We start from the raw sequence: 27,690 nt of genomic DNA on the forward strand, positions 1-27,690 counted from the left end.
TTGTGGGAGATGTAGTGTGGCCACAATGTAGTAGTACCACAATGCAGCCAGACAGGTTCCAAAGTACGCAAAGCCACAGCCATTCAGGGAATATCACCCAGCATGCATGTAGAAACTGCACGTCTGCCAGATACATGCAACTAATGATCCTCCACTTACCCTCATAGGTGGCGGCGAAAGCAGCGACAGTGAGAGGCTGCAAATTGATGAGGAGGTCCAGGAGGAGGAGGTGCCACCACCAACCCAGGCACCAGCCCCTGCCGCTGCTACAACACCAGCAGCCAGCTCCACCAGCAGTGTTCCCCCTGCGACTGGTGCAGCATCTAGAGCCGCAGCCAGGCCAGCTACTATTGTGCCCCCTGCAACAGCCGCACCACCTAGAGCCGCAGCCAGGCCAGCTACTATTGTGCCCCCTGCAACAGCCGCACCACCTAGAGCTGCAGCCAGGCCAGCTACTATTGAGCCCCCTGCATCTGGCGCACCACCTAGAGCTGCAGCCAGGCCAGCTACTATTGAGCCCCCTGCATCTGGCGCACCAGCAACGCCAGCTGTCACACCACCACCAGCAGTCGCTACAACATCTGGGCCCGCGGCAGTTGCGACACAGCGGCCAGCCACAGTGTCAGGCCAGCAGGGCAGGCGTGGCAGGTCTCGCCAGCACACCACTCCAGCAAGCAGGAGGGGCAATGGACATGGGCTGGCGCGTTTGAGTGTCGAAAGACGCATGTTGAGAATACATCAGCGCCAGGCACGACAGCAAGGTGCCATTCAGCTCCAGCTACACAAGATAGGGCGCAATGTGGCCGGAGTCGCTGACCGCATGGACCGCATGACTTCGGCCATGGCAGGAATGGGGGAGCGCATGGACAACATGACTGCAGCCATGGCAGGTGTGGGTGAGGGAATGGGCCGCATGACTGCAGCCATGGAGGCCAACACTGCTGCGATGACCACACAGCGCAGTGCAGCACGCCGCCGCCACCATCAACTCATGAGCCGGCTGGCCTCCTACAGCAGGCCAAATTATGTTGCTGCCAATGCAACTTCTCAGTTGTCGCGCCGCTCATTAGCACAGCAGCACCAACTTGTCCAGTGCTGTGAGGACATGACCAGGGTCCTGGAGCACCTGACCACGGCGGTTACGGCAATACACCCTCCAGCAATACCAGCCACTGTGGGGGGTGATGATGTTAGTGAGGGGGCATCCAGCATCAGCAGCCACTCAGCCTCACAAATCCCGCCACTCAGCCGCAGCACCAGGCCCACGCCAGGTCCAGAAGCCCCGGAAGAGGATGCGCCTCAGAGGCGCCTGGGCGGAACGCGCAGGAGGCGCACTTGAGTACATTAGACATTAACAGGCACAGGCTGACTTTAAGCCTGCCGTGTCCTATGACACTGCAGTATGCTGTAATACTGTTAGTGGGAGTTAGTAGAACTGAAACCTTTTTTGTGATTTGAACAAATACATTTATTTTGCTACACACATTAGCGTTGTGTCATTATTACATTTTTCATGCATTATTGATTTGTGGGGTGATGGAAGAGGGTGCACTAGAAACTGTTCACTGTGATGTGGTTGCGACGTCTGTGGCCTTCAGCTGGGTTCTCCCCGCGTGCATGGCGCGCATGTGCTGGTGGCCGGTTGTCCCCTTCAGATTCACTGCCAGAGATGTCGACAGGTATCCGGCGCTTGGTTGCTATGTTATGTAGTATTGCGCAGACAGCCACAATGCGGCAGCACACTGCAGGACTGTAATACATGGCCCCACCTGTCTTGTGCAGTATGCGGAACCTGCTCTTGAGCAGGCCAAATGTCCTTTCTATGCAAATCCTTGTCCGTATGTGTGCAATATTGTAGCGCCGTTGCTGGGGTGTAGCAGGGTTGAGGTATGGGGTCAGGAGGTATTCACGGAGGGCGTAGCCACAGTCACCTGAATGAGAGGAGAAGATGGTGATTGCCTGTGCTGCGCTGTTACATCTTAGCAATGTGACATTGTCGACAAAGTGTACTTACCAAGTAGGTGTCCTTCCCCAAACTCTCCCCTGACCAGTCGTGTGTGGAGGCCGCTGTGCCGGAATATGAAGGAGTCATGGCTACTCCCTGGTTACTGTGCGACAATGTCAGTGATGTATGTCTTAGCATTGCAGACCATCTGGATGTTGAGGGAGTGGTAGGACTTTCTATTTCGGAACATATACTCCATGGCAGCTGGTGGGCAGATGGCGACGTGGGTACAGTCTATGCATCCGAGCACATGTGGAAAATGGGCTACATTGTAGAATTGTAGCTTGGTCATGTCCAATTCCTGTTGGCTGGCGGGGAATTTGATGTGACGGTGTAACTGGGTGAGCATGGCGTCAACAAAAGTGTGGAGGCAGCGTAACATGGTGGGCTGGGATATCCCCCCAGCAGCCGCTACTATCCCCTGGAAACTCCCGGAGGCCAGGAAGTGCAGGCTACACAATACCTGCACATGTGTAGGCACCGCATTGGTACGGCTTGTTGGGTGCTGCATCAGGGGGTCAAGGTCCTGTATTAGCTGCATTATCATTTCCCCATTCAGCCTGTATTTTGCATATATCTGCTCTCTGGTTTGGCCCAGCAAGGTGACCCGCTAGCGGAATATCCTGTCCTGGATCCTGCGTCTCCTCCGTGCTAATCGCTGTAGCCTTCGACGCCTCACCACCATGTACATTCCTGGCATTGTGGAACTCCTAATGCTGCTGCTGATGATTGTCCTTATGTGTGATTGGTCAGGCCTGAACCTGTTGGTGATTGGACAACGGTTTTTTAAATGTAATTTTTGCATGGCTTTTATGGTTACCACCTGCTTTGAGTTGTCCTTATTCTGCGCGGCGCAAAAAGCGATTTTTGGGTTTTTCGCAATTTGCGATTTTTCTTGAATACCGATTGCGATTGTATAGCGAATTCGCTATTTATTTCGCAGAATCCGTGGTTTCTCGCATTTTCCGATTCGCTCATGCTCACCTGCCCGGATTCTGCGAATATAATAGCGAATTCGCTATTATGTGTTTGCGCATTCGCTTTTTTGATGTTGAATGCCGATTACGGAAATTGCGCCCGCAATAGCATTTTCGCAGCGATTGCGGGCGCAATTTTACTTCATGAATCAGGCTGATGGTGCACAAACAAGCACAGCTTATTTTACTAAGAGCGAGAGTTTTCGGGGCAGCTACGACGTGTGTGTGTATGTCTGGGGAAAGAAGATGCAGCACACATGAATTTACTACTTCAAGGAATGGGAAGATATAATTCTTCTGGGATACAATCAGTATTGTTCGTGCAACAAAAATACTAGATCAACACTAGCCTTTTTGAAACCTACCAGTCAGGCTTCATGGGCGGTCATAGCAGAAGTAGCCCTGTTCAGTGTCATGGATGCCACATCAAATAGTCTATAAAAGTGAAGCCTGCCGATTGATCCAATGGACACATCAGCAGCATTTGACGGCGCGCGCTGACATCTTTCTTAACTCTACCTCTACTTGCTTTGGACTTGGGGTTTGGTTCTACAATGGTTTAGATCAAACCGTCTGAACACTACCAGTTTTCAAGCTCACTGAAGCCTTCTCATACACTACATCCATGCCTTGGGTGTCCACCAAGAGCCATTTCTAATCCATATGTCGACCCTCCTGGGAAACACAAAACTGAATTCTTCATAATCAGCCTTGAAAGTAGCATGGCAGGTCATGGGAGACTGCACCGCATGAGGCAGGGCTTTGCACTGACAGGAAACAATGGCACATTTCTGATTTCAACCAACAACGTGACATAGATGCTCAGATTAACCCTAATAACATTCATAACCTGTATTTGTAAAGTGCTCGTTCACCTGTGAGCACCTTGGCGCTGAAGAACAGATGTTTATTGTTACCCAACTCAATGGGACTCATTTTATAAAACGCAGGAGGATGACAAGCTGAGTGAGCCCGTCGGGATTTGAACCTGTGACCAGGAGCTCAAACACAGGCCCCTGCAGTGGAGGAATTAGTCCACTGAGCCACCAGACATGGCTCACAGCAGAATCAATGATGACCAATACAGAGTGTTGACATCTCCACAATACAAGTCCTTAATCAAGGTGGTAAACAACCCATCCTCATCACTTCTAGATACACTCTAGCATTGAGAGCAATGATCTGTTTTTCAAATTGCCGCTGCCTCACTTTTAGTTTGTTGGTATCTAGAGGACGAGCTACGAGTGGTCATTACATATGATCCCAGAAATGAAAATGTCCTGGAGTTCTCTGTTGGGAGAGACCAGTGCAGATACTTGTGATAAATCTCTGATTTAGTCCCATCGGTGGGTCAGTCCATAGAGTGAACAGTCAGGTGGACATCATGGCCGGGCTTTGGAAGACACCTGTCGTCATATTCTGTTGGTGCATATGACTCACATCCGAAGCATCTTAGTCCATGCAGCAGAGGTAGCTTTCCTTGTGTACATAGACAACCTGTGATTCATTTCAGTGGAGGGTTCAACTAGGTCCAATCTGGAAAAAACAAAAGATCTTATTACAACGCTGTCCTCAGCAAAGAAACCACCAGTGGACTCATATGATGGATTATCCTCATGGCTGAGGGCTTTTTTTTCGATTTAAAAAAGTTTTATATAGCGCAGGCTAGACCCGGAGGTATCTGAGCGCTGGAGTTTAGAAGGGTAAGTGTGAGGGGTAAAGGGGTAGGAGTTAGATAGAATGGAGAGACGAAGGAGGGTCTGGCCAAAGTCCGGCTGGGTAGGTGACAACCGAGGGGGAAGTCCACAGTCCATCTCCTCTTAAGCTATCAGGTAGCTCCACCGGGCATTAGCCAAACAGCTAAGTCTTCTGTGGCTTTTTTGAATTAGGATGCATAGATCTAGACACCACCCTCTTCCACCTGAGCAGTGAGACACTTGCTCATTAGAAGAGGGCTTCATATGGGGACAGCCACAGTCACAGATGACATATGGAGACGGTAGAGTGTGTACATCTCTTGGATGGTCTGCAAAGTAAAGTAATGGAGAAGTATGGACTATGGCTGGATCTGTTGATATTACCCCTTTTGCTGCACTTGTGCCGCCAAAGAAAAAGTAGCGGGTGCGAGGGGCAGGTAATATTTCCTTGGGGTTTATTTTTTACCAAGGAAAGGTCACAAATACTACAGGAAGCCCCTCCGACTTCACTACCCTGCAGCGTTTACCCTTTCAAGCAGACAACGTAAACTGTGACATGCAATGTAATGGCAGGCAAACATGTGGCTCTAGTAATTGTACTTTTAAGATACATAAGTGTGATATTACCAACACACAGACAATTCTGAGGTATGAGGAAGTATGAACTTCCATTCATTCACCGGTGGTGGATGACTAGGTGAGGAGGGAAAAGGTTTGAAGAAGGGTAGGTTGCCCAAAAGTTACCTGTTGCATTACCAGCACATGTAGAGAATGCATAAGCCATTGGTTGTCAGAAGTTATGATTCTACAGTAACCTACCTGCGTGTCTTTCTGTACTGCCACCACTGCGTAGGTCACTTCTAAAATAAGAAGAAAACACGTGTTAAACTGCGCGGCACACACAGAGAGTACGGTCCCTTACCTCGCCACCGACACTTTGACTGATCCTTCCCTAGCCAACGCAGTACGCTTCCATTAGCGATCAGTAACCAGTTGTTGGGGAGGACATCATCTAGAGCATACTACTTAGTGCTCCTGTGTAACTCGCAGGTCACAGAACGCCCCGTTCCACAGTGGAACGAGAGGATCCTTGGGATGAAGCCTGCCACCAGGGGGGCAATCCTGGTGGGTGAGGGTTATATAAGAAAACCAATAGTTTTCTCTCCATCCTGTCGAGGGTTAGCACCCAGGGTATGGACGTGCTCTTTTCTTTTTGAAGGAGGAGTGGCAGGCATACAAAAAACACATTTTCAGTGAAAAGGCGTCTTTCTTCCGTAGCCAACTAGATCTGGCAAAAAACAAACTGGACTTCCTCTCAAGAAATCAAAGCCACCAAAGAGCAATGTGAAGAAATTGCCACCTTCTTCACTAAAAAAGTCTCAAAAATTGATCAATTCTTCATCCAAACTGCTAACCCTCCCTCCCTCTTAACCTGCCCCACTTTAACCACCCTTGAGCAATCAGAAAGCGTTCTTAACAAGGACAATCAGGTCTGCCTCCAGCTAAAAAACAATGCACATTGGTCCGACTTCGAGCTAATGTCGGAAAACGAGGTCTATGGACCCCCTCCCATCCACAATTATAAAAGAACTCAACCACACCATCTCCCCTTTCTGGACTAAAAGCATCAACGCCTCTCTCACCTCAGGCTGTGTCCTAGACTCCCTTCAACTACGACAAATCACACCCATTCTCAAGAAACCAGGGACCGACCCTAATGATCTTAACAACCTCAGACCTATCTCCAACCTCCCATTCCTTGCAAAAACATTAGAGAAATGCGTTCTCCACCAACTCAACAAACACATTGAGGAGTTCAACCTACTCGACACCTTTCAATCAGGATTCAGGAAACGCTGTAGCACTGAAACAGCTATGCTCAACATCTCTGACGATAATTACAAGGCTTTAGATGAAGGTGATGACTGCCTACTCATCGTTATTGACCTATCTGTGGCATTTGGCACAGTAAATCATCCAGCTATTCTGGAGACCTTGTTGAATCACTCCGGCATTAATGGCACAGTACTAAAATGGTTCACCTCCTTCCTTCAACGCCGCTCGCAACAAAATAAAATCAACTCCTGTCTCTCAAAGCCAACAAAAGTCACACTTGTAGTCCCGCAAGGCTCGATCCTCTTACCCATCCCTCTTCAATCTCTTCATGGAGCCCCTCACAATCATCTTGAAAGAAGCTGGAGTGAATCACTACCTTTACGCTGATGACACCCAAATCTATTTCAAAATCGAGTCTCCCAGCGACATCCAACACCTCAATGTCACTCTAACCGAGATCCAAACTTGGTTCAACGCTAAACACTTAAAACTCAGCCCAGATAAAACGGAAGTAATCCTATTCTCTCCAAAAAGCAACCATCGACCAATCGAAGAGAGGCTCGAGTATCTGGTTCCCCTAAACTGACCCCTCATCCTATCCGACTCAGTTAAGGCATCACCCTTGGCATCACCCTTGACAAGAACTTATCAACGGAGGCCCACATCAAAAACTGCTCTTTTCTCTCTAAAACACCTGAAGAAATTGAAACCTTTTCTTCCCCATGATGACCTCAAGACAGTAGTTCAATCCCTAGTTCTCTCTAAAATCGTCTACGGGAACACCATCCTAACAGGGACTCCAAAAGCTCACCTAGCCCCACTAAGGGCAGTGCTGAACATGGCCGTCGACTCATATCTGGAGTAAAAAGATTTTAACACATCACTCCAGCTCTCAACTCCCTCAACTGGCTTTCCATGGAAGGGAGGTGTATTTACAAGCTGGCCTGCATCACACACAAAACCCTTCACTCTCCAGCCCCCAACTACCTCAACAACGAACTGGTTAGGGCAGGTCAACCCAGAACGCTGAGAAGCTCCAACTCACTCCTTCTTATCCCTCCGAAACTGAAAAAGAAAACCACCCAATACCGATCGTTTTCTGGCAAAGCTCCCAGGATGTGAAACGCTCTCCCTAGAGTCCTCAGAAGCAACACCTCCCGTTTCAAAGACCTGAAACTCCATCTCCTTAACAAATACTTTCCTGACAAACGTCAACTAATCTTGACTGCAATACCCGAGTTGACTACTCTCTCTCTTGACTGGACTGTGTTAACCTCCGCACCACTGTTTACTTATTTTTCATGCTGGGTTTTTATTTATCTCTGTTTTGCTTCCTTGCTGCCTTTCAACTATGTAATGGAACTCCCTTCTGTTTTTTACATCCGTGTATGTAAAGCGCTCTGATACCTACTGGTCAAGCTAGCGCTATATAAAACTTTTAAAATAAAAAAAATTAAAAATAAACACACCTGCCAGTTTCTCTGTTGTGGCAAAAGGTTGCATTGTCCTTATGGGGCTTAGGAAATCCACTGGGTGTGACCCAAATAACACAACAATGGCACTTGTCAGTCAATCAGCTGGCATGTGATGTCAGCACAGGGGGCAATTAATGTCCTTTTCTTTGACTGAGGGTAGAGGTACTGGTTTGCTGAAACATGGTACCACAGGAATGTTAATTTTTTGAAAGATGTTATGTTTGTCACTAGATACTGGGGGCTTTTAAACCAATGTTAGATTCAAGTTTGTTTCAAGAAACCTTTGTTGCTAGTTACAAGCATGCAAGTGTGGTCTTAAAATGTGGCACCCCAGTGAGAGGGGTACGTTGCCAGAGGTTGAGTTGAGGAAATGTGTGTTACATTAGTGGAAAAAAGATCGAGGTGTCCTGTGCATGGCATTTCAGTCAATTGGTGGGTATATTTCTTTATGGTGGAAGAATAATAGAGATGAATATGCTAACTTGTCTTTTGGGGATTTTATTAGTGTGTAAAGCAGTGAGGTTGAGCATGTACTTTTGTGAGATAGGCACTGCATATAACATGACAATAGAGCAGCCCTCTAGAAACTGTAAAGAGTTTCTCTGGTTCATTTGTGCATGTCACAAAAGGAATGGTGCATGACAGCAGAGAAAAGTGCTCTGCCAGAGATAATCAGTAGTAGGGCCAGTGACACACACTGGGGTGGAGGTGGTGAACAATTTGAGTGAAGCTGCCGGCGAGCACAGCATCCAGACAGACGATGTAGTAGATCTTCTCCCTAGTTAGAGCACATGGCATCCGGATAGACAAAGTGGATCATATCCCTATATAGAGAGTATGCCATCAGGGTAGATGATGAAGTGGATCATCTCCCTACATAGAGCGCATACCATCAGGTAAGACGATGAATTGGATCATCTCCCTACATAGAGCGCATACAATCAGGTTAGACGATGAAGTGGATCATATCCCTTCATAGAGCTCATACCATCAGGTTAGACGATGAAGTGGATCATATCCCTACATAGAGCGCATACCATCAGGTTAGACGATGAAGTGGATCATATCCCTACATAGAGCGCATACCATCAGGTTAGACGATAAAGTGGATCATATCCCTACATAGAGCGCATACCATCAGGTTAGACGATGAAGTGGATCATATCCCTACATAGAGCGCATACCATCAGGTTAGACGATGAAGTGGATCATATCCCTACATAGAGCGCATACCATCAGGTTAGACGATGAAGTGGATCATATCCCTACATAGAGCGCATACCATCAGGTTAGACGATGAAGTGGATCATATCCCTACATAGATTGCATACTATCAGGTTAGACGATGAAGTGGATCATCTTACTACATAGAGCGCATACTATCAGGTTAGACGATGAAGTGGATCATCTCCCTACATAGTGTGTGTGCCATCAGAGGAGTTGGCATGCTAGCAGAGGCAGTATGAAGACTGGGTACACTGCAGAGTGTGTTGCCTTTCTGCGGAGGGTGTGTGGGAGTGCGGTGTTATGGGATACATGGTAATGGGGAGTGTCCTATAACAAAGTGAAATACAGACTATAATTTGTGTGCTGAATGTCATAATTTTGAGTGTGGATTTTGAGTGTGGGTGCGAAATGTCATTAACATTACCTTCCTGCTTGTGTTGATATGTTGATCCTTGTTCATGGGCACCTAAAAAACAGGAAACATGTTGTATCAGCATCTTTCGATGAAACCACTGGCCCTGTCTCCCAGGTTCTATCCTCATTCAGCAACCTCTTTAACCAATCTCTGCTCACCGGCTCCTCTACATCCTGCTCAAGAAATCTATGGCTGATCCCTTATCCCTGCCAACTACTGCCTTTGCCACCCTGCTGCCTTCTTGAAATTCCTGTCTTTAACAACTCATTTTACAGCTGTACCTTCAGTACCTACTCATTCTATGCTCTCTACTCCATTGAGCCTGTGTTCATTCACCCCTCTTCTCTGTAGGCAGTGAGGGCTGATCGGTCCTTATCTGTATCCTGCTGATCTTCCCCCTCCCCCTTCCAGGTGTTTAGACATTGGCATCCCCAAGGCACAGCTCTGGGCTCCCATACTTCCTTGCACCCCTCATGCAGTACATGGGTTCCATCCATTCTACCCAGTCCCTTCTTCTGTCCTCCTGAAATGCTGTTCCAAGAACCCGCTGTCTAATATTTGGAAGTTGTTTTGTGCACCGAGGTGCAGCTCAGATCTTTTCTCCTATTGATATTGCACGTCGCTTCAGCTTCTAAAAATGTAAGAAATTTGCCATTTATTTATTTTATTTATTTATTCTGTGCAGTCAAATCACTCAACACCCCCTTTAAGAGCAGCAGTGCCCCTTGGTCAGTCTCAAAATGCTCCTTTTCCCACAAGATTGTTACAACCTATATCATCTGGACCCATTCATACTTCTGCTCTGCTCCCACCACCCTACCTAAACTCCCTCCCCATCTCACTTTGACGCCTATCAGCTAAATCCTGAACTCTATACACTCCTCACTAAGGATTTCAAGGCAGCCCTAGGCTTGCCCATACTGCTCCCACCTGCCTCCTCAATACACCCCTAACATGACTTTGAGCGCGTTCTGTACGCCGCACACTGGAATACCCCAGCATACCCCACCAGCACCGTACTCCCGTACTTTGAAACCAGCCATCAGGGCCTATCCTCTGCTGCTTGATTACCAACGCAGCGGCTATTCAAACCCGCCCCTCAAACGCGACTGCTATGGCCTATGTTCCTTAAAACTGTAAATTATATATAACATATATATATATTACCTACTGGCGGTCGCCAGTAGGTATATATAGTTAGGATTTTTTCTCTATGGGATTTTTGAAAAATCTATGTCTAATAACTTTGGCGTTTGTGGACGGAATTGGCTGAAATTTTCAGGAAAATGGAACATTTTGTTTCTGAGCAGCCCCTGACAATTTGGGGGGGTTTCATCAAGGGGGGGCCGAGAAAAAAGGGGGGTCCCAAAACGCGTTTTTCCCATGTTAATTTCCATAGGGCGGTTGGCCTCACTTTTAGCTCGAACGGCTGAATGGATTTGCACGAAACTTGGCAAAATTGTAGGGACTGTTAGCCCGATGTGCCTTTGCTAGGTCTCAATATATGTGCTCCAGTGGATTTTGAGTAATTTAGGTTCAAAAAAAGATATATATCTGGGCGGAGCCTAACCACACATCTGATCTGATTGGCTGTCAGCACTTCATCCAAGAAGTGTTGGCAGCCATCTTGGGACCAATATACATGATAGCACCTCATTAAAAAGCATTGTAGTTAATAGAGGGTTTTAGGACTTTAGTTACATTATAAATCATTTGTTGATGGTACCATACTCGTTTTAGGAATTGTGGTGGGTTCTAAGGTGATTTTACCATGTGAAAAAACCTTCTGCTGTGATATCATGAATATTGTTTGAAAGAAAACTAATATCTCATGATTTTCCCACAGTGGTTTGGAAGGGGATCTATAAGCTAAACTGAAAGCATATTTTCTGTAAATTCACATTATCTTTCTCAGTCATGTGAAAATGAAGTCTGACATTCTCAGTAAAACATGTACATCCAACAAAGACAGAGACTGTCAGTTGATTCCTTTGTGTTCTACTGCAGCCTCCTAGAGTGTTCTAAAGAACAACTAGAGCGCTAACAGTCCTACTTATTACAAAGGTATGGCACACCTGAAGCCATCTTGATTGGAATAAAGTGGTAACTCTTAAAACATTTAATTTAAAAAGAAACAACATGAGGGGGTATATTTTGCCATAGAAAGTATGATTAGTGCTGCAGAATGAAAAATTAGGGCACATTTTGAGTGACTTCTCAAATCCTTTTCTATTTCATTAAAACATTCTGAAATGCAGTCTCCCAAAATGGCCACCAGAGACAAAAGAGCCCAAATGTAGCCCAAATATCACCCAGATGTAGCCCAAGTATAGCCCAATGACAGAATGTCCCAGAGTGTTCTAAAGAACAACTAGAGCGCTAACAGTCCTACTTATTACAAAGGTATGGCACACCTGAAGCCATCTTGATTGGAATAAAGTGGTAACTCTTAAAACATTTAATTTAAAAAGGAACAAAATGAGGGGGTATATTTTTCCATATGAATTATGATTAGTTCTGCAGAAAGAAAAATTAGGGCACATTTTGAGTGACTTCTCAAACCCTCTTCAATTTCATTAAAAAATTCTGACATACAGTCTCCCAAGATGGCCACCAGAGACAAAAGAGCCTAAATGTAGCCCAAATATCACCCAGATATACCCCAAGTATAGCCCAATGACAGAATGTCCCAGAGTGTTCTAAAGAACAACTAGAGCGCTAACAGTCTTACTTATGACAAAAGTATGGCACACCAGAAGCCATCTTGATTGGAATGAAGTGGTAAGTCTGAAAACACTCAATTTAAAAAGGAACAACATGAGGGGGTTAATTTTGCCATAGAAAGTATGATTAGTGCTTCAGAAAGAAAAATTAGGGATCATTTTGAGTGACTTCTCAAATCCTCTTCTATTTCATTAAAAAAATTCTGACATGCAGACTGAAACATGCACTTTGAATACCAGCAGCAGACGTCCCTGGTGAGCAGTAGCTTTACTACAGTGATCTAATGTGCAACTAGAGTGCTAACATTCAGAATTTATGGCAAATGTGTGACACATCTGAATGCCTTCTTGATGGAACCAAAGTAAACAAGCATTGAAAATGCAATAGATCTCGCCCTCGTTTAAGTTAAAGCCATTCTGTTTGTAATGAGGTGGCTTTTTAGCTTTCCGTTTATTAGTGTTTTTTCAGCTTTCATGTAAATAACATGCATCTGTATGCATATAAGTATATGTATGCATGCATTTATGTTTGTATTTATATAGATATACAGATGATATATGTTTATATATGTATGTATATATATATATATTCACTGAAAAAACCATAGGCTATAGACCATATATAGTTAGGAATTAGCATTTACAAAACCTTGAAAATTCACTGAAAAAACCATAGGTTATAGACCATATATAGTTAGGAATTCGCATTTACAAAACCTTATTTTACTCACACAAAACCATTGAAATTCCATATATAGTTAGTTGCACTAACTATATATCGCGCACCCGCAATCCACTGCTGATGATGTCACATATTACATCATTCATGACATGGTCAGTGACATCACTGATGACATCACTGATGACAACATCCAGTGACTGTATGTTTCTGTAAAGTTAAAATATGTCTTACATATTGAAGAATGAGTGGATGTATAAGTGTCTGGATGAAGGATTTAGTAGGTGCATGACTGACTGTATGAGTGAGTGATTAAATGTGTCTCACTGAGTGCATGGGTTAGTGACTAAACTGTCTTAATTTGTGCATCATTATGTCTGTTGTTCTGTAAACTGTTGCATGTGTTGATAAGTAGCTATATGAGTAACTATATGGGTTATTGATTGGTTGCCCAAGTATTTGTATGGGAGACTGAGTGTGTGTGTGGGTGGCTGGGAGGTGTATGACTGTGCATAGATGTGTGAGCAGTTGATTCACTAGATGTATGGTTTAAAAAGTGCATGTGGAAACAGCTGTATGGGCGGTTGACTGTGTGCATGAGTGTATTGGTGAGTGAATGGATATCTCAGTGCTACATGTCAAAGTAAGTACATATGTAAAACACAGTACATGTGAGAGTTGACATATATAAATAACTGTGCATTAGAGCCAGTGAATGTGTGAGTGGCTGTATGGATCATTGTGAACTTGTATCAGGGATTGTATAAGAGAGTAAATATGTGTTAGTATATGTTTGAATAAGTAAAGTTTGTATAACTGTATAGTTGAGGAAATGGAGGTGTGGTTGATTCTTTGCATGACTGACTAAGTGTGTGAGTAACTCCATGGATGAGTGACAGTCTGTGAGTGTCTGTTTACACTGATTGTATCTAAGGTTATATTAGAGTCTGAAGAGGTTCATCGTATTATCACATGAATGATATCATCAGTGATGTGATCAGTAATGTCAAATGAGATGTCATCAGTGATGTCATCAGTGATGTCATTTGAGATGTCATCAGTGATGTCATTTGAGATGTCATCAGTGATGTCATCAGTGATGTCACTGACCATGTCATGAATGATGTAATATGTGACATCATCAGCAGTGGATTGCGGGTGCGCGATATATAGTTAGTGCAACTAACTATATATGGAATTTCAATGGTTTTGTGTGAGTAAAATAAGGTTTTGTAAATGCGAATTCCTAACTATATATGGTCTATAACCTATGGTTTTTTCAGTGAATATGTATATATATATAGGCACCTTTTTGAGATTTGTTAATGATTTTTCTTGCGCCGTCTTAATATGCACATCAGTAGTTTACTTATATTCCACCATCCAGGCACTTTAATTGATTCACATGTAACCTATATGTCATAGCCAGCGGATAACTATAATGACAATATTGTGTTTCTAAATTTGAGTACATTTATGTTGGGTTCCAAACTGTCTCATTACAAAAAATGTTGGCTCATCATTTCTTCTTCCATTCTTACCATTAACCTCTTAATGATCCTGTAGTTTGACTTACTATCCCTCGTTGATTGATTACGCATCTCCTAGGAGTTGGCTTTAAGGCTTGTATTGAGCGAACACTTTAAATAGCACAGGCCAAGTTGAAGCTATCAGGTCAACAAAATTCAAAGTCTACCAAACGTTCTCACTCAAACCTCCCTAAATGCTACTGAAGGATAATAAAATGTAGGAATTCAAGGCACAAAGGTTTAAAAGGTTGCATTGAAGTGGAACCATGGATAAATAATTGGACAATGGGAACCCAGAGTCATTGAATGAATAATGCTAAATTACTCATGTTTACAGCTTTGCACAGATATTACTATGATCCTGAAAGATCAGCAGGCTATTGATTACAAGATGTAGGATATGTCATAGATGGCAACAAGATAACCTTGTACACATCTTGTGGAAGACAACTTAACATTGGCAACCATTTTAAATTGGAATACAATCAAAACACCTCACCTACTCATACCATTAGTAATAAGGAATAGATGCCAGGAAATGTTTTATCAGCCAGTTATTACATCTGCTAAGACCTTAATAAAACAAGCATTGATTGAGGGCAAAGTTATGTCTACATTACATGTGCAAGAGGAAGCGATAAAATAATTAAACGCAAAAACATGTTTTTGTGTAAAAACAAGAACATCTCAAAACACTGAATTTGGTAATATCTCCAGATTGATTAAAAATACATATAACAGCTTCTGATAAAGTTAATTAGCTCTAAAGCTAACAGTTGATGTGGGCACCCACTGCCACAAGGCATGGAGTGTATATGGATATTTAGTTATATATATTTTATCTCTAAGACCCAGGAGTGCCAGAGCACTGTACAACATCCATAGGAAAGTTGCAGTGACTGACACTTCAAGGAGGTATCTAGGATTCAAGAGAGACAACATGGCTGTCAAGATAGCTGGGAGGGAGGGGGGACCAAACTAGTAACTATGTGCAATCCACATAATGTGGAGCTATCAAGCAAGTGTTTCTCAAGCACTAAAGTGGGACCAAATCAGAATCTATTTACAGAGCACATAATGGAGGGAGATTATGTATTTATCAATCAGTAGGGAATGTTAAGTTCTTCTGAAAAGAATGGAACAATTGATTGTGTGTATCACAGGATGAATCAATATCCAGATCTAGGTACACGTCCAGAAAAAGAGCAAAAGGAGGTTTTTTGTTTCTTTAACCTTTGAGGTGCCAGAAGAAGAGACTCCTCATGGTGAAGAGAATGGCTACCCCCAGGTAAGAAGAGTTATTGATTCAGGTATTTAGGGGTGCCGCCGTGGAGGGCTTGGTGAGCGAAACGGACTACCCAGAAGACACATCTAGCTTTGATCGGGAACCAGTCTTGCTGCTGCATAGAGGGCAGCCTTCAATGGTGCTACATGTGTTTTTGGCACTCCGATTGGTATCACATTTCTGTAGTTGAACAGCACAAGTCGGTGTTGGCTGCATTTTAATATAGCATAGATGTGAGCTATCAAGTTTAGGTTCTTGTCCAGGGTGATCCCAAGAGATCTGATGCCCTCGGTGATTTGGGCCTTTCCGTTTGGTACATTTAGTGAGTCTAGCCAGTCTTGAATCGGGGTAGTTATGAGGGAGAGCGATGAGGAGGAATTCTGTCTTCAGCAGGTTCATCTTTCGGTGGTTGAATTAGAGCTAAGATTAAATATCCTTTTGTATGTAGTTTAAGAGGTATCTACCTTTCAGAGGTGAAAGTTTAGGTAAGGCTAGGTTTCTTTGGCTTTAAGATAGTAGGTAACTTTCAAGTCATTCAGGACTGTGGTCAGAGGTTCCATGTACAGATTAGAAAAAGTAAGTGATGGTATGAAACCCTGTGATAATCCTGGGATGAATTTAATGTGTTGGGACCGGTTGTTGAGATACGAGGGAAGTCAATGTACAACTATGTCATTTATCCCCATTCTCTCCTTCAGAGTGTTTAGTACGATATCACGATTGACTGTATCAAATGCCACATAGAGGTCGCAGGATTCGCCCTTGTCCAGTATATGAAAAGCCTCTTCCATCATCTGCAGAGAAGCTGTTTCTGTGCTGCAACCAGCTCTGAAACTTGATTGTAAGTTGCCTACTAGGTTTGTATCCTCAATAAATTGCCTGAGTTGATTCAAAAGACAGCTCTCCAAAATCTTTGCAAGGAATAGGAGTCACTGGATGGAAATGTGTTGAGTCTTGAGGGTGAGCTCTTCCTGTTTTCAAGAGTGGGATGACTTCACCCATTTTCATACTGTCTGCTACTACACCCAGAGTCATCGAGGGATTGATCACTTGCATCCAAGGAAGGGGAGATGTGATAGCTGAGCCCCTTAATTTAAGTGGAGGGAGTTGAGTCTGTGATGTGTGCTGCAGGTCTTAATTTAGCTACTGTATTGATGAGTTATGTATCTATCAGTTTTCTGAATTTGCTCTAGAGAGCATTATTTGGGGTAAGAAGTAAGACAGGCTGCCTGCTGAAATACCTGCTAGTGAGAGTTTGATCTTTCTCATTTCTGCAGCAAAGAAGTCAGACATCTCCTCCCATCTATCCTTTGGAGTGTTAACTGCAATTTTAGAGGCTGGGCATGATTTTTGCTTGATGATGTCAACGAGTTGTTTCTCACCTAGTCCATTTGAAATCTGAAGAAGGAACTTTCGCCTCAATGGTGTTGTTCTTGTACCTTCTCCTTTCACTCCTAAGTTGAGACGGATGCATGATTGAGGGGTTTTGGTTCGACCTTCTTTCCACAGTTCTATGCTCCCTTCTCTCTTCATTTAGCTCCTTATTGTACCATAGAGAGGAGATTTTGGTTTATTTTCCTCAAGTTTCATGGGTGTCATTTTGTCCATTATACTCACTATGGTTTTATTGTAGTGAGAGGTCAGGTTGGTTATTGCTTGCTTCTTGTTTATGAATTGAAGATGAAACACGCTGTTTGTAACAAGCTCATTGGTATTGACAGCTTGCGGTATTGATATGACTTGTAGCTCTAAAGCATTGCTTTGGTCTGTAGACCTGGCATTTGATTAGCCGTCTTTTGAAGGTGAGGTGGAAGGGGATGATATTGCAGTCATATGAGTCCACTGGTAGTTTGCAGTCAATAGAAAGGGACCTTTCTTTATTAATTAGGACATCAAGAGTTGATCCTTTCTTATTTGTCAGACTCATACCTACACTTGTGTTAGATCATTGTACTTAGCATGATACTCAGTTGCACAATCTATGCAAATCTACAGTGTCATTCCAGTGGAGATGGAAATCTCCCACAAAGATGTAGTTGGGTGGCAATGCGGGTGATTTGGTGATGAGTTCCAGTAATTGCTCATTGAAGCCTCGGATGTCTCCTGGCGGTGGTACATAGCTTGGCTCTTGGCTGAAATTGCCATCAGAGGTGAGTTTGCTGAGCAGGGTTTAGTTCATCATACCTAATTTGAAATATCAAGTGAGTTATGTGAATGATTTTAGGATATTCTAACTTAAATAAGTAAAACATGTGTTCTATATACCATGTTGTTTGCATATTACGTGCTGAAAAATAAACAATTTTAAATTAAAATCTTTAGCTGTTGAAGTCTTTTGTCCCTATCGCTCCCTTTTTTCTCAATGACCTCTGTCTTCTTTTTCATGTGCATCTTTCAGTTCATTCTTCTAACCATAACCTCTAATCTTTTACTCCTTTTCCTCTTTTTAAAATGTTTCTTTTGCTCATCTCATTCACTCTCTTCCTTACTGTATTTCTTCATATTTCACATATTCACTCTCTTGTATTCTTCCTTTTCTCTCCATTCTTTTCTTTCTGCTTTTTCGTTTATTCTATTTTAATTTACTACGCAATGGACCTCCTTCATACCTTGCTCTGGTTTCTTTGTGAAGACAATGTCTGCATAAGTGCACACATCCTGATTCTCTGCTGTAAAACAGAAGAGGAAAGTTTAAAATATATTGTGCATCAGTACGCCTTCATATACAGCAGATCTCCTTAAAAGTAGTCATAGATCCAAATGTAGGGTGATGCAAGCATTGAGACTCTGGTTGTGTGGCGCTACTACTGTTCATTGGCATAGCAAAGATAACATTATTATAACATTCATTCGGAATATATTCACACAAAGCCATTCTGTGTCGAACAATCACCCTGTCATTTGGGACTTTAGATAGTGGAGAGGTACGCAGTCAATTGTTGAAGATTCAAGTCTATGGGAATATGTCTATCCATGAAGATGTGAAGCTCGGCAGAGCTACGGGATATATAAACCAGGGGCTGCAACAAGCCCCACAAGTATGGAACTGTTATCATAATGCCTCTGGTAAACACCAAGCAAAATAGAGTGTGATAATTATCAGATGGGAATGGGTCTGCAGTGAACAATATGCCAAGGAGTGTGTCATCGCTATCATATGGCCATGACCTATAGTCCACTCATGCCTAAAAGTATGTGATTGTTATATGGACAAAGGCGTGTGGTCAGCCAATGCTAAGGTGTGTATCCTACTGACCAGAGGCCAATACTGAGTCAAAGAATGTGTGAACAATAGTGTGTAGACCATGGCCAGGAGCTAATGATCAATAGTGTGTAGATCATGGCCAGGAGCTGATGATCAATAGTGTGTAGACCATGGCCAGGAGCTGATGATCAATAGTGTGGAGACCATGGCCAGGAGCTGATGATCAATAGTGTGTGGATCATGGCCAGGAGCTGAGGATCAATAGTGTGCAGACCAAGGCCAGGAGCTGATGATCAATAGTGTGGATCATCGCCAGGAGCTGAGGATCAATCGTGTGTAGACCATGGCCAGGAGCTGATGATCAATAGTGTGTAGACCATGGCCAGGAGCTGATGATCAATAGTGTGTAGACCATGGCCAGGAGCTCATGATCAATAGTGTGTAGACCATGGCCAGGAGCTGATGATCAATAGTGTGTAGATCATGGCCAGGAGCTGAGGATCAATAGTGTGCAGACCAAGGCCAGGAGCTGATGATCAATAGTGTGTAGACCATGGCCAGGAGCTGATGATCAATAGTGTGCAGACCATGGCCAGGAGCTGAGGATCAATAGTGTGTAGACCATGGCCAGGAGCTGATGATCAATAGTGTGGGGACCATGGCCAGGAGCTGATGATCAATAGTGTGTAGACCATGGCCAGGAGCTGATGATCAATAATGTGTAGACCATGGCCAGAAGCTGATGATTAATAGTCTGTAGACCATGGCCAGGAAGCTGATGATCAATAGTGAGTAGACCATGGCCAGGAGCTGATGATCAATAGTCTGTATACCACGACTAGGAATTGATGATCAATAGTGTGTAGACCATGGCCAGGAGCTGATGATCAATAGTGAGTAGACCATGGCCAGGAGATGATGATCAATAGTGTGTAGACCTTGGCCAGGGACTGATGATCAATAGTGTGTAGACCATGGCCAGGAGCTGATGATCAATAGTGTGTAGACCATAGCCAGGAGCTGATGATCAATAGTGTGTAGACCTTGGCCAGGGACAGATGATCAATAGTGTGTAGACCATGGCCAGGAGCTGATGATCAATAGTGTGTAGACCATGGCCAGGAGCTGATGATCAATAGTGTGTAGACCATGGCCAGGAGCTGATGATCAATAGTGTGTAGACCTTGGCCAGGGACTGATGATCAATAGTGTGTAGACCATGGCCTGGAAGCTGATGATCAATAGTGTGTAGATCATGGCTAGGAGCTGATGATCAATAGTCTGTCGACCATGGCCCGGAGCTGATGATCCATAGTGTGTAGACCATGGCCAGGAGCTGCTGATCAATAGTGTGTAGACCATGGCCAGGAGCTGGTGATCAATAGTGTGGAGACCATGGCCAGGCAGCTGATGATCAATAGTGTGTAGACCATGGCCAAGAGCTGATGATCAGTAGTGTGGAGACCATGGCCAGGCAGCTGATGATTAATAGTCTGTAGACCATGGCCAGGAGCTGATGATCAATAGTGTGGAGACCATGGCCAGAAGCTGATGATCAATAGTCTGTAGACCATGGCCAGGAGCTGATGATCAATAGTGAGTAGACCATGACTAGGAAATGATGATCAATAGTGTATAGACCATGGCCAGGAGCTGATGATCAATAGTCTGTAGACCATGACTAGGAATTGATGATCAATAGTGTGTAGACCATGGCCAGGAGCTGATGATCAATAGTGTGTAGACCATGGCCAGGAGCTGATGATCAATAGTGTGTAGACCATGGCCAGGAGCTGATGATCAATAGTGTGTAGACCTTGGCCAGGGACTGATGATCAATAGTGTGTAGACCATGGCCTGGAAGCTGATGATCAATAGTGTGTAGACCATGGCCCGGAGCTGATGATCCATAGTGTGTAGACCATGGCCGGCCAGGAGCTGATGATCAATAGTCTGTAGACCATTACCAGAAGCTGATAATCAGTAGTGTGGAGACCATGGCCAGGCAGCTGATGATCAAAAGTGTGTAGACCATGGCCAAGAGCTGATGATCAATAGTGTGGAGACCATGGCCAGGAAGCTGATGATCAATAGTCTGTAGACCATGGCCAGGAGCTGATGATCAATAGTCTGTAGACCATGACTAGGAATTGATGATCAATAGTGTGTAGACCATGGCCAGGAGCTGATGATCAATAGTGTGTAGACCATGGCCAGGAGCTGATGATCAATAGTGTGTAGACCATGGCCAGGAGCTGAGGATCAATAGTGTGTAGACCTTGGCCAGGGACTGATGATCAATAGTGTGTAGACCATGGCCTGGAAGCTGATGATCAATAGTGTGGATACCATGGCCAGGAGTTAAGGATCAATAGTCTGTAGACCATGGCCAGGAGCTGATGATCAATAGTGTGTAGACCATGGCCAGGAGCTGATGATCAATAGTGTGTAGATCATGGCCAGGAGCTGATGATCAATAGTGTGTAGACCATGGCCAGGAGCTGATGATCAACAGTGTGTAGACCATGACTAGGAATTGATGATCAGTAGTGTGTAGACCATGGCCAGGAGCTGATGATCAATAGTCTGTAGACCATGGCCAGGAGCTGATGATCAGTAGTCTGTAGACCACGGCCAGGAGCTGATGATCAATAGTCTGTAGACCATGACTAGGAATTGATGATCAATAGTGTGTAGACCATGGCCAGGAGCTGATGATCAATAGTGTGTAGACCATGGCCAGGAGCTGATGATCAATAGTGTGTAGACCATGGCCAGGAGCTGATGATCAATAGTGTGGAGACCATGGCCAGGCAGCTGATGATCAATAGTCTGTAGACCATGGTCAGGAAGCTGATGATCAACAGTGTGGAGACCATGGCCAGGAGCTGATGATCAGTAGTCTGTAGACCACGGCCAGGAGCTGATGATCAATAGTGTGGAGACCATGGCCAGGAGCTGATGATCAATAGTGTGGAGACCATGGCCAGGAAGCTGATGATCAATAGTGTGTAGACCATGGCCAGGAGCTGATGATCAATAGTGTGTAGATCATGGCCAGGAGCTGATGATCAATAGTGTGTAGACCATGGCCAGGAGCTGATGATCAACAGTGTGTAGACCATGACTAGGAATTGATGATCAATAGTGTGTAGACCATGGCCAGGAGCTGATGATCAATAGTCTGTAGACCATGGACAGGAGCTGATGATCAATAGTCTGTCGACCATGGCCCGGAGCTGATAATCAATAGTCTGTAGACCATGACTAGGAATTGATGATCAATAGTGTGTAGACCATGGCCAGGAGCTGATGATCAATAGTGTGTAGACCATGGCCAGGAGCTGATGATCAATAGTGTGGAGACCATGGCCAGGCAGCTGATCAATAGTGTGGACACCATGGCCAGGAGCTGATGATCAATAGTTTGTAGACCATGGCCAACAGCTGATGATCAGTAGTCTGTAGACCACGGCCAGGAGCTGATGATCAATGGTGTGGAGACCACGGCCAGGAGGATCAATAGTGTGGAGACCATGGCCAGGAGCTGATGATCAATAGTGTGGAGACCATGGCCAGGAGCTGATGATCAATAGTGTGTCGACCATGGCCCTGAGCTGATGATCCATAGTGTGTAGACCATGGCCAGGAGCTGATGATCAATAGTGTGTAGACCATGGCCAGGATCTGATGATCAATAGTGTGTAGACCATGGCCAGGAGCTGATGATCAATAGTGTGGAGACCATGACTAGGAATTGATGATCAATATCGTGTAGACCATGGCCAGGAGCTGATGATCAATAGTGTGTAGACCATGGCCAGGAGCTGATGATCAATAGTGTGCAGACCATGGCCAGGAGCTGATGATCAATAGTGTGGAGACCATGGCCAGGCAGCTGATGATCAATAGTGTGGACACCATGGCCAGGAGCTGATGATCAATAGTGTGTAGACCATGGCCAGGAGCTGATGATCAATAGTCTGTATACCACGACTAGGAATTGATGATCAATAGTGTGTAGACCATGGCCAGGAGCTGATGATCAATAGTGAGTAGACCATGGCCAGGAGCTGATGATCAATAGTGTGTAGACCTTGGCCAGGGACTGATGATCAATAGTGTGTAGACCATGGCCAGGAGCTGATGATCAATAGTGTGTAGACCATGGCCACGAGCTGATGATCAATAGTGTGTAGACCTTGGCCAGGGACAGATGATCAATAGTGTGTAGACCATGGCCAGGAGCTGATGATCAATAGTGTGTAGACCATGGCCAGGAGCTGATGATCAATAGTGTGTAGACCATGGCCAGGAGCTGATGATCAATAGTGTGTAGACCTTGGCCAGGGACTGATGATCAATAGTGTGTAGACCATGGCCTGGAAGCTGATGATCAATAGTGTGTAGATCATGGCCAGGAGCTGATGATCAATAGTCTGTCGACCATGGCCCGGAGCTGATGATCCATAGTGTGTAGACCATGGCCAGGAGCTGGTGATCAATAGTGTGTAGACCATGGCCAGGAGCTGGTGATCAATAGTGTGTAGACCATGGCCAGGAGCTGATAATCAATAGTGTGTAGACCATGGCCGGCCAGGAGCTGATGATCAATTGTGTGTAGACCATGTACAGAAGCTGATGATCAGTAGTGTGGAGACCATGGCCAGGCAGCTGATGATCAATAGTGTGTAGACCATGGCCAAGAGCTGATGATCAGTAGTGTGGAGACCATGGCCAGGCAGCTGATGATTAATAGTCTGTAGACCATGGCCAGGAGCTGATGATCAATAGTGTGGAGACCATGGCCAGGAGCTGATGATCAATAGTCTGTAGACCATGGCCAGGAGCTGATGATCAATAGTGAGTAGACCATGACTAGGAATTGATGAAAAATAGTGTGTAGACCATGGCCAGGAGCTGATGATCAATAGTCTGTAGACCATGACTAGGAATTGATGATCAATAGTGTGTAGACCATGGCCAGGAGCTGATGATCAATAGTGTGTAGACCATGGCCAGGAGCTGATGATCAATAGTGTGTAGACCATGGCCAGGAGCTGATGATCAATAGTGTGTAGACCTTGGCCAGGGACTGATGATCAATAGTGTGTAGACCATGGCCTGGAAGCTGATGATCAATAGTGTGTAGACCATGGCCCAGAGCTGATGATCCATAGTGTGTAGACCATGGCCGGCCAGGAGCTGATGATCAATAGTGTGTAGACCATTACCAGAAGCTGATAATCAGTAGTGTGGAGACCATGGCCAGGCAGCTGATGATCAAAAGTGTGTAGACCATGGCCAAGAGCTGATGATCAATAGTGTGGAGACCATGGCCAGGAAGCTGATGATCAATAGTCTGTAGACCATGGCCAGGAGCTGATGATCAATAGTCTGTAGACCATGACTAGGAATTGATGATCAATAGTGTGTAGACCATGGCCAGGAGCTGATGATCAATAGTGTGTAGACCATGGCCAGGAGCTGATGATCAATAGTGTGTAGACCATGGCCAGGAGCTGATGATCAATAGTGTGTAGACCTTGGCCAGGGACTGATGATCAATAGTGTGTAGACCATGGCCTGGAAGCTGATGATCAATAGTGTGGATACCATGGCCAGGAGTTAATGATCAATAGTCTGTAGACCATGGCCAGGAGCTGATGATCAATAGTGTGTAGACCATGGCCAGGAGCTGATGATCAATAGTGTGTAGATCATGGCCAGGAGCTGATGATCAATAGTGTGTAGACCATGGCCAGGAGCTGATGATCAACAGTGTGTAGACCATGACTAGGAATTGATGATCAGTAGTGTGTAGACCATGGCCAGGAGCTGATGATCAATAGTCTGTAGACCATGGCCAGGAGCTGATGATCAGTAGTCTGTAGACCACGGCCAGGAGCTGATGATCAATAGTCTGTAGACCATGACTAGGAATTGATGATCAATAGTGTGTAGACCATGGCCAGGAGCTGATGATCAATAGTGTGTAGACCATGGCCAGGAGCTGATGATCAATAGTGTGTAGACCATGGCCAAGAGCTGATGATCAATAGTGTGGAGACCATGGCCAGGCAGCTGATGATCAATAGTCTGTAGACCATGGTCAGGAAGCTGATGATCAACAGTGTGGAGACCATGGCCAGGAGCTGATGATCAGTAGTCTGTAGACCACGGCCAGGAGCTGATGATCAATAGTGTGGAGACCATGGCCAGGAGCTGATGATCAATAGTGTGGAGACCATGGCCAGGAAGCTGATGATCAATAGTGTGTAGACCATGGCCAGGAGCTGATGATCAATAGTGTGTAGATCATGGCCTGGAGCTGATGATCAATAGTGTGTAGACCATGGCCAGGAGCTGATGATCAACAGTGTGTAGACCATGACTAGGAATTGATGATCAATAGTGTGTAGACCATGGCCAGGAGCTGATGATCAATAGTCTGTAGACCATGGACAGGAGCTGATGATCAATAGTCTGTCGACCATGGCCCGGAGCTGATGATCAATAGTCTGTAGACCATGACTAGGAATTGATGATCAATAGTGTGTAGACCATGGCCAGGAGCTGATGATCAATAGTGTGTAGACCATGGCCAGGAGCTGATGATCAATAGTGTGGAGACCATGGCCAGGCAGCTGATCAATAGTGTGGACACCATGGCCAGGAGCTGATGATCAATAGTGTGTAGACCATGGCCAGGAGCTGATGATCAGTAGTCTGTAGACCACGGCCAGGAGCTGATGATCAATGGTGTGGAGACCACGGCCAGGAGCTGATGATCAATAGTGTGGAGACCATGGCCAGGAGCTGCTGATCAATATTGTGGAGACCATGGCCAGGAGCTGATGATCAATAGTGTGTCGACCATGGCCCGGAGCTGATGATCCATAGTGTGTAGACCATGGCCAGGAGCTGATGATCAATAGTGTGTAGACCATGGCCAGGATCTGATGATCAATAGTGTGTAGACCATGGCCAGGAGCTGATGATCAATAGTGTGGAGACCATGACTAGGAATTGATGATCAATATCGTGTAGACCATGGCCAGGAGCTGATGATCAATAGTGTGTAGACCATGGCCAGGAGCTGATGATCAATAGTGTGCAGACCATGGCCAGGAGCTGATGATCAATAGTGTGGAGACCATGGCCAGGCAGCTGATGATCAATAGTGTGGACACCATGGCCAGGAGCTGATGATCAATAGTGTGTAGACCATGGCCAGGAGCTGATGATCAATAGTCTGTATACCACGACTAGGAATTGATGATCAATAGTGTGTAGACCATGGCCAGGAGCTGATGATCAATAGTGAGTAGACCATGGCCAGGAGCTGATGATCAATAGTGTGTAGACCTTGGCCAGGGACTGATGATCAATAGTGTGTAGACCATGGCCAGGAGCTGATGATCAATAGTGTGTAGACCATGGCCAGGAGCTGATGATCAATAGTGTGTAGACCTTGGCCAGGGACAGATGATCAATAGTGTGTAGACCATGGCCAGGAGCTGATGATCAATAGTGTGTAGACCATGGCCAGGAGCTGATGATCAATAGTGTGTAGACCATGGCCAGGAGCTGATGATCAATAGTGTGTAGACCTTGGCCAGGGACTGATGATCAATAGTGTGTAGACCATGGCCTGGAAGCTGATGATCAATAGTGTGTAGATCATGGCCAGGAGCTGATGATCAATAGTCTGTCGACCATGGCCCGGAGCTGATGATCCATAGTGTGTAGACCATGGCCAGGAGCTGGTGATCAATAGTGTGTAGACCATGGCCAGGAGCTGGTGATAAATAGTGTGTAGACCATGGCCAGGAGCTGATAATCAATAGTGTGTAGACCATGGCCAGCCAGGAGCTGATGATCAATTGTGTGTAGACCATGGCCAGAAGCTGATGATCAGTAGTGTGGAGACCATGGCCAGGCAGCTGATGATCAATAGTGTGTAGACCATGGCCAAGAGCTGATGATCAGTAGTGTGGAGACCATGGCCAGGCAGCTGATGATTAATAGTCTGTAGACCATGGCCAGGAGCTGATGATCAATAGTGTGGAGACCATGGCCAGGAGCTGATGATCAATAGTCTGTAGACCATGGCCAGGAGCTGATGATCAATAGTGAGTAGACCATGACTAGGAATTGATGATCAATAGTGTGTAGACCATGGCCAGGAGCTGATGATCAATAGTCTGTAGACCATGACTAGGAATTGATGATCAATAGTGTGTAGACCATGGCCAGGAGCTGATGATCAATAGTGTGTAGACCATGGCCAGGAGCTGATGGTCAATAGTGTGTAGACCTTGGCCAGGGACTGATGATCAATAGTGTGTAGACCATGGCCTGGAAGCTGATGATCAATAGTGTGTAGACCATGGCCTGGAAGCTGATGATCAATAGTGTGTAGACCATGGCCCGGAGCTGATGATCCATAGTGTGTAGACCATGGCCGGCCAGGAGCTGATGATCAATAGTGTGTAGACCATTACCAGAAGCTGATAATCAGTAGTGTGGAGACCATGGCCAGGCAGCTGATGATCAAAAGTGTGTAGACCATGGCCAAGAGCTGATGATCAATAGTGTGGAGACCATGGCCAGGAAGCTGATGATCAATAGTCT

The 27,690-nt window shown here is 45.1% G+C and overlaps 1 protein-coding gene across 2 annotated transcripts in view; it reads right to left on the reverse strand.

Annotated features, from left to right (window-relative positions):
* Positions 1-3,812: 3,812 nt before the first annotated feature.
* LOC147725898 (sialic acid-binding Ig-like lectin 12) overlaps positions 3,813-27,690 on the reverse strand; it is a 203,201-nt gene continuing 179,323 nt past the window's right edge. For both annotated transcript variants that reach the window (XM_086962817.1, XM_086962818.1), the window contains 4 exons: positions 18,458-18,517; positions 9,642-9,683; positions 5,499-5,539; positions 3,813-4,518 (listed from right to left, as the gene is read on the reverse strand). In XM_086962817.1, the coding sequence (XP_086818943.1) occupies positions 4,504-4,518; positions 5,499-5,539; positions 9,642-9,683; positions 18,458-18,517 (158 nt within the window). In that variant the 3' untranslated portion in view covers positions 3,813-4,503. The remainder of the gene's footprint in view (positions 4,519-5,498; positions 5,540-9,641; positions 9,684-18,457; positions 18,518-27,690) is intronic.

This window comes from Lissotriton vulgaris, chromosome 3_1 (assembly GCF_964263255.1).
Source record: "Lissotriton vulgaris chromosome 3_1, aLisVul1.2, whole genome shotgun sequence".
NCBI lineage: Eukaryota > Metazoa > Chordata > Amphibia > Caudata > Salamandridae > Lissotriton > Lissotriton vulgaris.